This window comes from Bos taurus, chromosome 13 (assembly GCF_002263795.3).
Source record: "Bos taurus isolate L1 Dominette 01449 registration number 42190680 breed Hereford chromosome 13, ARS-UCD2.0, whole genome shotgun sequence".
NCBI classification, from domain to species: Eukaryota; Metazoa; Chordata; class Mammalia; order Artiodactyla; family Bovidae; genus Bos; species Bos taurus.
In genome coordinates this window covers 952,610-964,632 of record NC_037340.1, presented here as the reverse complement: position 1 = coordinate 964,632, position 12,023 = coordinate 952,610, and the positions used below count along the sequence as shown (strand labels likewise).

Sequence of the window (12,023 nt, the reverse complement as noted above, 5' to 3'; positions counted from 1 at the left end):
AAGAAAAATCTTAAATAAAGCAAAAAAAAAAAAAAGTTGGAATGCGAATATACAAAATTTGAAAATGTCAAGTCATCTTTTGTCATGTATAAAAGTTAAGAAATTCAAAGATAAGCCACAGACAAGAAGAAAGTGTTTGAAATATCCCTAACAGCTAAAGGATTAACATCCAGAAATAAACGGACAACTCTCAACACAAGGCAAAGAATTTAAGCAGGTTATTGATGTAAGAGGAAACAGAAATTGCCCATAATGCTGGAAAATGTACACAGTAGCAAATTTGCTCAGTAGCAAATCAGGCAACAGCAAATCAGAGCAGAGATACAATGGTTGCATCAAATTGACAAAAATTAAAATGTTTCTTAATAGTGTTGGTGGGAATTGAGGAAAAAGTTCCTCTCACACAAGACTGGAAAAGCTATAAAATGACACAATCATTAAGTAAAATTTAGGATATATATAGCCTTCAATCAGCAACTGTACTTCTCAAAATTTACCTCAGGGATGCCTGACCCATATACTCAGAGAGAGATACATAAGACGAAGTATTACTCCAAAGTACAAGACTGTTTTCGTGTAGCCCCAAACTAGAAACAAATACCAAGAGTCCACCAAGGAGAATATTTTATTGTTAAATAAAATTTGGTCATCCATTCCCTGGGCCTCTCAGGTGACACAGTGGCAAAGAATCCACCTGTCAATGCAGGAGACGCAAGATACTAAGGTTCAATCCTTGGATCAGGAACATCCCCTGGAGCAGGGAATGGCAACCCACTCCAGTACTGATGTCTGGAACATTTACTGGACAGAGGAGCCTGGTGTGCTACAATCTATGGGGTTGCAGAAAGTTGGACATAACTGAGTGACTAAACACACAGCCATTTCATGGGATATTATAGAGGTATAAGAATAATAAAGTGGATACACATGTACTTACATGAAAAGTTCTGTAAGACATACTGTAAAGTGAAAATCAAGTGTGTGGAAAAGTAAAAATAGAATGATGTTATTTAGGATACAGATGGATATAAACAAAACAAAATATTTCCATAGTTAATACACACACAAATTCATTAAAGAGAGACCTGGAAATATACCATGAAGCTGTTCCCAGCAGTTGACTTCACACTGCACTGCACAGTTTGTGGGATTTTAGTTGCCTATTCAGGGATCAAACCTGGGTCCTCTGCAGTCTTATCCACTGGATCACCAGGCAAGTCCCACCAGCAGTTGACTTTGGACAAGGCCAGGATTGTGGTCAAAGGTGGGGAGGAGTCAAGGACATCAACAGTGCTTTACTCTCTTACAAAAAGAACCTATTAATATTTGCAGGTTAGCAACAAAAAGAAAAATAAATATCTGTAACAGAAAAAGATCAAGTAGTAGGAATGCTTCCTTTAAAACGTGTATCTCTCCTTCTCTTCCTTTTTAATTTCATTATGTGATCCTCTTTCCCCTTCCCCAAGTTCCTGTTTTAGGGATACAAGGAAGAGTTTACTAAACTATACTGAACTTCTTGTATCTGAACTGGTGGTGACTAGTTTTATTTTTACACCAATCTTGGCCCAGGGTCAGGGCCTCAGGTTGCAAGGCAGAGGTCTACTTTGTTTCATATTCTAACAGACTATGTTTGGGTTCACCTTTTACATGGACCCCCCTTTTCTTCTTTGGCTCCCATGCAGATTCTTCTTGTAGTTCACATGTTTTTCATGGATAATGCTTCCTACCTTGGTTTCCGGTCCTGACATGGCATAGCTCCAAAGAAAAGTCATAATTTAATTCAGGAAACCTCTTCCATACTCAGCCTGTACAAGAGCCCTTTCTCACTCATGATCACAAATAAACTGATCCTCTTCACATGACACGCACTGACATAAGAAAACACCCCATGCTTAAGATAGTCATATTCAGAATCTCGTTTCTGCTAATTACTGTCAGTAAAATTTACAGAGCCAACATTAAAAGGGAAAGAATGATTAGAATAAGCCCAGAGCTGATACCAAGGATGAACATTTCCCTTAAGATGATGTTCATGTTTATCTGCTCCCCACCAACCCCCAAACATGCCTTCAATGTTTCATCAGAAGCACATTTCTGCTACCTAAAGTTATTAGAAACACATTTCTGCTACCTAAAAGCCAGCTCTGGTTTTTTACATTCTTCAATCTGTTATCTGGGTTATCAATCTTCTTTGCCACCTACCAATTCTATGGTGGCAAATCAAAGGCTGGGTTATAGGACAAGGTTCACAAAGAGCAAAATCAGTGGCTTCAAATCAGTGGTCCATGGTACAGTGTGGTCAGGACAAGAGAGAGGATCTGGATAAGAACCCATCAAATGTGAGGGTTCTCCTCCAGGGCTATAAAAAGAAAATCCTGTAACAATATTCTTTACTTCTTAAGCCACTCAGCTCACCTCTGAGCAGACTAGGCTTCAACCGATCACTAATCAAAGAGCTTCATAAAACAGGGAGCTCAGCTGGTGCTCGGTGATAACTTAGGGGGATGGGGGAGGTGGGAGGGGGCTCCAGAGGGAGGGGTCTATGTATACGGAAAGGTGAGTCAGCAGAAACCAATGTTTGTTGTGCAGCAGAAACCAATACAACATTGTAAAACAATTATCCTCCAACTAAAAATAAAGAAACATTTCAAAAAACAAAGGACTTTGGTACAGGCTTCATGGACCAAGGAGAAACACGGACAAAGATGAAAGAAGAAGCTCCAGGGAAAAGAGGTGAATCACACAGATACCAATGCAAGCTTTCAAGCAGAAGTGAGGAGGGAATCGGGGGATAAACTTTAAAAAGTATCATATTTTTTTCTCCGAGATGTAAACTCTGTAGTACATGTGATAGATTCACATCACTAACTGTCAATTAAAATATTTTAAAGAAAGTGGGCCTCTAAGCAATATCATGATTGCAACATTCAACCCATCCCTTCAAATAATGTTATGCAAAAACATGGACTTAAAGCTTGCTTGCCACTGCTCACCTGTGAGCACCATCTCTGCTCACATGCATTTAAGCTGCTAATACATCACTCACAGGGGTCCATCTCCTAGAAGTGGACTCATCACTCTCTCTGGCTCTAGAACTGGGCTTAAAGCCAGAAGATTACAAACTTGGAATCATGTAAAGTTTCATTTTTTCTTAAATTACCTCATCTTTTAGATATTAATATATGATCATTAAAAAAAACAAACCTCCAAACTCTGATATATGACTGATGGTTGACTTAGAAAGTGGAAAGTGAAAAATGAAACTACCATCTCTTGGCTAGAACTGAAAGATTGATGCTCATGAAAAGAAAAGTAATAAAAAGACAGAAGTATTGCTACCACAACATCTGTTTCATCTGGTCATAAACTGCATTACAACCAAGAGAAAATGGTCTGTATTCAAAAACTGAGTTTTTTTCCTATATTTGAAAATAAGCATTAGTCAAAATACTGGGTTCATGGAACAAGAGATGTACATCAAAGAGCCTCTGGTCCTAAACACTTTCTCTTTCTCAAGCAAAGAAATATTTATGATTGGTTTTAAAGGGGAGCTTAACTGAGTTGCTATGAATTATTTAAAATCCCCAAAATATCTTCTGCTGCTTTTGTAGAAGCTTGATTTACAAGCTGAAAAATCAAACTGACAGTCCAGTCTCTTGTACAAATACCCAACTTTAAAAATGCTCTAAGCATTATAAATATATCTTTCATGAATATAGCTTCAACAGTTCTAAAAATAGCCTTTAGGAGGAAAAAAAAAGAAGAAAAAGAACCCTTTCAAGCCATTGTTTTATACATAACAGCAGGAAACCAAACAGAATGTCAAAGCCAAAGTGATTAACACACCCAGTAATAAACGTGAACAGTCAGTATGAAATCTTACTCAAACGCGGCTTTTGACATTAGCTTGGGGTCTATATCTGTGGCCCCACGTCTATCGCCAGAGGTGACTATAAGGCCCATATTCAGAAAGCAGCTCCAGGACAATAAAGGTAAAATCTGTCCTTTGGAAGATATGTTAAAGAGACACATTCAGGACCCACCCTGGGGGCCATATATTACTTTCCAGCCCCCTAAGAATTCCCCCGGGCTCCAACCTGACCCCAAACGAGCCACTGCACAGAGCAGTCTCTGTACCATTACTCACTGATGAAGTCCAGGTCGCCCCTAAAGGCAGAAAGCTAGGCTGACAGCCAATAACCCTGGATATAGAGGCGTAACACCAGGATGTGAAAAGGTTAATAGTGCCTCACAATTTGGTCCAGATATTTTATCGTTTCAGTATCACTTTGGCAAATCTCAATAAAACCTGCCCCATCTTTCCAAATATCAGAACTTACAGGACCAAAATATACTGTGGTCAGTCGCCTTGGAGATTCAAGTGCAGAACCACAGCATTGTCTATTGAAATAATAACCACTTTCTATGAATAGTCCGGTCTAACTGCCTGTTAAACTCCAAATAAATTTTATGATCTGCAGACATTCTACTTTTTAATAATTCAATATGGAATCAGCTCAATTGGTTCCATAATAAATGAGATTCTAAATTTATGATATGGTGGACAGAAAGCTAAAACAGGAAAAAATTCCCAAAAATGGAAAGACTTTTATTCCTGATTTTCTAATGTGAACCAATTATCAAAGCCAAATTCCTGACGAGGCTGGGAGGCTGCCTAAGCAACAAAGGGCAGAGGAAGAGAAAGGGAAAGTCACAGTTACAGTCATTGGGCCACAGGGGCTCTCTCATCCCTTTTCTTCATTCCCTATGGATAGAGCTGGGGGGAGACTTACAGCAGTAACACCGACTAACTTCCCTCTACAACAAATGCAATTCACGGTTCCGTGCTCTTGTCCTGAAAAGTGCCAAATGTTCTAGGATTTAGCACATCTAATACTTCAGGCTACAGTCCTTGGAAACTCTCCAGACATTTCCATTTTAGGCATTCTTTTTAAGTAGAATCTTTAAATAAATTACAAAGAGTCATCCATGAAACAAATAGAAACCTGAATACTTTGCAAATCAACAACTCGCTGGAAAATGTAAAAGAGACATATCTCACTTCTTACCTTGTTTTGATCTGTCCAGTAAAAGAAAAATCCCTGAGGGTCAGTCCTCAAAATAATCGGAGTGACAACAGTGGAGTCCTAGAAGTGTAAGAAAACACATGTGTATCAATATATGCCACAGTAGAAAGTCTTACCTGGGATGACTTAACAACTTAGCAATTAAGAGTTTCTCCAAGACCATCAATATTAGTAAAACTTTCAAAAAACTAACATGATATCTTTAACATCAGAGGATTATTAATTACACAACTGGAGATGCTCTCCTCATAATTAGAATACTATTTAAAAAGTAAAAGGTCAGTGATGCATGTATTTATTGATTGAGGCACGTTTTTAAAGGCATTGGCATGTTTTCTATTAAAAAGCTATATTTAGTTTTCCAAATACAACACTAAACATTACATACTTTATATGATTAAAATTAATTAAAATCCATGCTTGAGGATATTATGTTAAACTACATTTGCTCTATAAAATGATCTTAATTGTACTAAAGAGAGTTAACACAGCATTTACGTATTGCTATTTCCAAGGTAACAGTAAATAAGGCCATCTTCTACGTTTTCAGAAAGCTATACACAAAATTGTTTCAAATTTAAATTTCACACAATAAAAAAACATCATAGTCTTCTGAGTTTAAAGCATGCGTATTACAAAGCAAAAACTGCCTGCATTGTAATTACAATATTTAACATTTCTAAAATACGTGTTCTTTTCTTTTGACAATTTTCACAGAGGCATACCATCTGCACAAAAAAACACATGTCACTGGATATGGATTTTTATACTGAAACACTGAGGTCTTTGCAGGGATTGCATTTTTTTTAAAGAGACATAAATAACCAGTTTATTCCAACTTTTTCATACACATTATAACTGTGGTACGTCATATCCTCTTGATCAAAAAGATCTGTAATAAATTTAGAACTTGCAGAGATAATTTTGGAATTTAGAGTTATCTTCCTGATGGGTAGAGTGGATCTAAGGCTTTGTGCACATGGTAAGCTTTACTCTAAAGTCAGGTCAACTCGTAACTGCAGGCCAATCCCTTGAGCTCAAATCACAGCCTGTGCCCTCCCTGTGCCTCAATGTACGCAACAAAAACTGGGGGAAAAAATAAGATAATAATCATACCTCCCTCAGTGGTTTTAAGTTAGAATTAAATTTCATTCCTATCCCAAAGAAAGGCAATGCCAAAGAATGCTTAAAATACCACACAATTGCAATCATCTCACATGCTAGTAAAGTAATGCTCAAAATTCTCCAAGCCAGGCTTCAGCAATATGTGAACCATGAACTTCCAGATGCTCAAGCTAGTTTTAGAAAAGGCAGATGAACCAGAGATCAAATTGCCAACATCTGCTGGATCATCAAAAAAGCAAGAGAGTGACAGAAAAAAATTTATTTCTGCTTTATTGATTATGCCAAAGCCTTTGACTGTGTGGATCACAATAAACTGTGGAAAATTCTTCAAGAGATGGGAATACCAGACCACCTGACCCCCCTCTTGAGAAATCTGTATGCAGGTCAGGAAGCAACAATTAGAACTGGACATGGAACAACAGACTGGTTCCAAATAGGAAAAGGAGTACATCAAGGCTGTATATTGTCACCCTGCTTAGTTAACTTATATGCAGAGTACATCATGAGAAACGCTGGACTGGAAGAAGCACAAGCTGGACTCAAGAATGCCAGGAGAAATATCAATAACCTCAGATATGCAGATGACACCACCCTTATGGCAGAAAGTGAAGAGGAACTAAAAAGCCTTTTGATGAAAGTGAAAGAGGAGAGTGAAAAAGTTGGCTTAAAGCTCAACATTCAGAAAACAAAGATCATGGTATCTGGTCCCATCACTTCATGGCAAATAGATGGGGAAACAATGGAAACAGTGACAGACTTTATTTTTCTCGGCTCCAAAATCACTGCAGATGGTGACTGCAGCCGTGAAATTAAAAGACACTTACTCCTTGGAAGGAAAGTTATGACCAACCTAGATAGCATATTCAAAAGCAGAGACATTACTTTGCCAACAAAGGTCCGTCTAGTCAAGGCTATGGTTTTTCCAGTGGTCATGAATGGATGTGAGAGTTGGACTGTGAAGAAAGCTGAGTACCAAAGAATTGATGCTTTTGAACTGTGGTGTTGGAGAAGACTCTTGAGAGTCCCTGGGACTGCAAGGAGATCCAACCAGTCCATTCTAAAGGAGATCAGTCCTGGGTGTTCTTTGGAAGGAATGATGCTAAAGCTGAAACTCCAGTACTTTGGCCACCTCATGCGAAGAGTTGACTCATTGGAAAAGACCCTGATGCTGGGAGGGATTGAGGGCAGGAGAAGGGTACTACAGAGGATGAGATGGCTGGATGGCATCACCGACTTGATGGACATGAGTTTGAGTGAACTCCGGGAGTTGGTGATGGACAGGGAGGCCTGGTGTGCTGCGATTCATGGGGTCGCAAAGAGTTGGACACGACTGAGCAACTGAACTGAACTGAAATAGGGTAATTTGGGTAAAGCACCTGGATCAATTCTTGGCACATAAAAATATTTATTATTATTGTAGTATATTATTGTAGTAACTTTTAAAAGTTGAATTATTAAAATATTAAATGACTATTACAGTATTCTTTTTTATTGGGGTAAATATATATATATATATATACACAAATATATATATATTTATATATACATATATAAAAGTCACCATTTTTAAGTGTAATGTCATTAAGTTCGTTAAGCAAAGTATTTAATGTACTTTCACACTACTGTGCAACCATGACCACCACCCATCCCCAGAACGTTTTCACCTTTCCAAACTCAAACTCCATACTCAATAAACACTAACTCACCATTCCCTCTTTGCCCCGGGCCCTGACAATCACCATTTCTGTATCTATGACCAGACTGCTCTTTGATAACTCACATAAGTAGCCTGGTGGGCTACAGTCTATGGGGTTGCAGAGAGTCGGACACAACTAAGAAACTAACACTCACGCATAAGTAGAATCGTACAAGTATTTTTCCTTTTGTATCTGGTCGATTTCATTCAGTATAATGTGCTCAAGCTTCATCCATGTCACAGTAGGTATCAAAATGCCCTTCCTTTTTAAGACTGAAGGGACTGGAAAGCAAAAGTAGGAAGTCAAGAAACACCTGGAGTAACAGGCAAATTTGGCCTTGGAATACAGAATGAAGCAGGGCAAAGACTAATAGAGTTTTGCCAAGAAAATGCACTGGTCATAACACCCTCTTCCAACAACACAAGAGAAGACTCTACACATGGACATCACCAGATGGTCAACACTGAAATCAGATTGATTATATTCTTTGCAGCCGAAGATGGAGAAGCTCTATACAGTCAGCAAAAACAAGACCAGGAGCTGACTGTGGCTCAGACCATGAACTCCTTATTGCCAAATTCAGACTTAAACTGAAGAAAGTAGGGAAAACCACTAGACCATTCAGGTATGACCTAAATCAAATCCCTTATGATTATACAGTGGAAGTGAGAAATAGATTTAAGGGCCTAGATCTTATAGATGGAGTGCCTGATGAACTATGGAATGAGGTTCATGACATTGTACAGGAGACAGGGATCAAGACCATTCCCATAGAAAAGAAATGCAAAAAAGCAAAATGGCTGTCTGGGGAGGCCTTACAAATAGCTGTGAAAAGAAGAGAGGCGAAAAGCAAAGGAGAAAAGGAAAGATATAAACATCTGAATGCAGAGTTCAAAGAATAGCAAGAAGAGATAAGAAAGCCTTCTTCAGCGATCAATGCAAAGAAATAGAGGAAAACAACAGAATGGGAAAGACTAGGGATCTCTTTAAGAAAATCAGAGATACCAAAGGAACATTTCATGCAAAGATGAGCTCGATAAAGGACAGAGATGGTATGGACCTAACAGAAGCAGAAGATATTAAGAAGAGATGGCAAGAATACACAGAAGAACTGTACAAAAAAGATCTTCACGACCCAGATAATCACAATGGTATGATCACTGACCTAGAGCCAGACATCCTGGAATGTGAAGTCAAGTGGGCCTTAGAAAGCATCACTACGAACAAAGCTAGTGGAGGTGATGGAATTCCAGTTGAGCTGTTCCAAATCCTGAAAGATGATGCTGTGAAAGTGCTGCACTCAATATGACAGCAAATTTGGAAAACCCAGCAGTGGCCACAGGATTGGAAAAGGGCAGTTTTCATTCCAATCCCAAAGAAAGGCAATGCCAAAGAATGCTCAAACTACCACACAATGCACTCATCTCACACGCTAGTTAAGTAATGCTCAAAATTCTCCAAGCCAGGCTTCAGCAATATGTGAACCGTGAACTTCCTGATGTTTAAGCTGGTTTTAGAAAAGGCAGAGGAACCAGAGATCAAATTGCCAAAATCCGCTGGATCATAGAAAAAGCAAGAGAGTTCCAGAAAAACATCTATTTCTGCTTTCTTGACTATGCCAAAGCCTTTGACTGTGTGGATCACAATAAACTGTGGAAAATTCTTCAAGAGATGGGAATACCAGACCACCTGATCTGCCTCTTGAGAAATCTGTATGCAGGTCAGGAAGCAACAATTAGAACTGGACATGGAACAACAGACTGGTTCCAAATAGGAAAAGGAGTTCGTCAAGGCTGCATATTGTCACCCTGTTTATTTAACTTCTATGCAGAGTACATCATGAGAAAGAATGTTTCTTCCAGTCCAGCTGGAAAAAACACAAGCTGGACTCAAGATTGCCAGGAGAAATATCAATAACCTCAGATATGCAGATGACACCACCCTTATGGCAGAAAGTGAAGAGGAACTCAAAAGCCTCTTGATGAAAGTGAAAGTGGAAAGTGAAAAAGTTGGCTTAAAGCTCAACACTCAGAAAACGAAGATCATGGCATCCGGTCCCACCACTTCATGAGAAATAGATGGGGAAACAGCGGAAACAGTGTCAGACTTTATTTTTCTGGGCCCCAAAATCACTACAGATGGTGACTGCAGCCATGAAATTAAAAGATGCTTACTCCTTGGAAGGAAAGTTATGTCCAACCTAGACAGCATATTCAAAAGCAGAGACATTACTTTGCCAACAAAGGTTCGTCTAGTCAAGGCTATGGTTTTTCCTGTGGTCATGTATGGATGTGAGAGTTGGACTGTGAAGAAGGCTGAGCGCTGAAGAATTGATGCTTTTGAACTGTGGTGTTGGAGAAGACTCTTGAGAGCCCCTTGGACTGCAAGGAGATTCAACCAGTCCATTCTGAAGGAGATCAGCCCTGGGTGTTCTTTGGAAGGACTGATGCTGAAGCTGAAACTCCAATACTTTGGCCACCTCATGAGAAGAGTTGACTCTTTGGAAAAGACTCTGATGCTGGGAGGGATGGGGGGCAGGAGGAGAAGGGGACGACAGAGGATGAGATGGCTGGATGGCATCACTGATTTAATGGACGTGAGTCTGAGTGAACTCCGGGGGTTGGTGATGGACAGGGAGGCCTGGCGTGCTGCGATTCATGGGGTCGCAAAGAGTCGGATACAACTGAGCGACTGATCTGATCTGGTCTGATCATTTTTATTTACTCATCCATCAATGGACATCTGCGTTGTTTCCAACCTTCTCTTATTGTGAACTATGCTGCTATGAAAATGGTCTACAAATAACTGTTTGCATCCCTGCTTTTAATTCTTTTCCATATATACTCAGAAGTGGAGTAGCTGGATCATATGATAGTTCTATATTTAATTTTCTGAGGAACTGCCATTATGTTTTACCCTGACATTCTTAAAATTCGTACTTAATGTGCAGTCTGAAAATATCCTTTACAAGGCTTGTGCTGCTGCATAGAACTTCAGCTGGAATTTTAAAATTCCAGAATTATTTCTAAATGTAAAAAAAAAGACATTTGGAAACAAATTTGATATTAAAATGCAAGAATAATTTTTAAAACATTTTAGGCTTCTCCTATGAGATTACATGCATAAAAGTTCAGAGCAATATTTCCAATAAATTATAGCAATATTTTCAGTTCCATTATATCACCTACTCTTCCAGAGTTGGGCGAAATAAAAGTTTCCATCAGGCTTCACAGAACACACAACCCCATTTCCAGGTAAATTTGCAATTAACCTGTAGATGTAACTTGTCATTCTCATGTCAGTTCTTTTTCTTATCAGGGTGTTTGACAAGAGTATTGGATAAGATTCTAATCAAAATCTTGGTGACAGTTCACTGCCAGGATCCCAGACAATCAAATACTTAAAGTTAGCAGAGTAAAACTGCTCAAATTTATATGCTGAACATTGTGTTAGGCTGTCTTGGTGCTTCTGATACTGCTATTCCTAGCTTATTCCTTCTCCTCCTCCAAAATTAAAGTTCCTTTGTTCAATATTGTTTTGACCCCACTCTTCCTGCCACAGTTCTTCTGCTAAATGATCATTTATCTCGGCTCTCTGCCTACTTCCTCCATAATCACCTCTAACTGGGACTTGGCATTCTTGCCATGCAAAGCAGGATCCTACCCAGAAATACATGAATATCCACTTTCAATTCCACTGGTTTTTTCTCCACCTCCCACATAGCAGCAAGTGTCTATTTTCTCCCCCCAGTGAAGTAGCCACTCAACCCAGACCTCAAGTATTCCTTTTTAAATCAATTTTTATTGGCACACAGTTGCTTTATAGTGTTGCGTTAGTTTCTACTGTACAGCAAAATGAATCAGCTATACATATGTCCTCAGCTGCTCGGTCATGTCTGACTCTCTGCAACCTCCTGGACTGTAGCCCTCTAGGCTCCTCTGCCCATGGGATTTTCCAGGCAAGAATACTGGAGTGGGTTGCCATTTCCTCCTACAAGGGATCTTCCCAACACAGGGATCAAACCCACATCTCCAGCATCTTCTGCATTGCAGACAGATTCTTTACCAGTGGGTCACCTGGGAAGTCAATGTACTCATATAACTCCTCCCCTTTG

General features: G+C 39.2%; 1 protein-coding gene across 2 annotated transcripts in view; it reads right to left on the bottom strand.

Moving 5' to 3' along the window:
* The window catches only part of PLCB1 (phospholipase C beta 1), an 861,266-nt gene that overhangs the window by 829,523 nt on the left and 19,720 nt on the right, over positions 1-12,023 (bottom strand). For both annotated transcript variants that reach the window (XM_059892402.1, NM_174817.1), the window contains 1 exon segment: positions 5,070-5,147. In XM_059892402.1, coding sequence (XP_059748385.1) covers positions 5,070-5,147 — 78 coding nt within the window.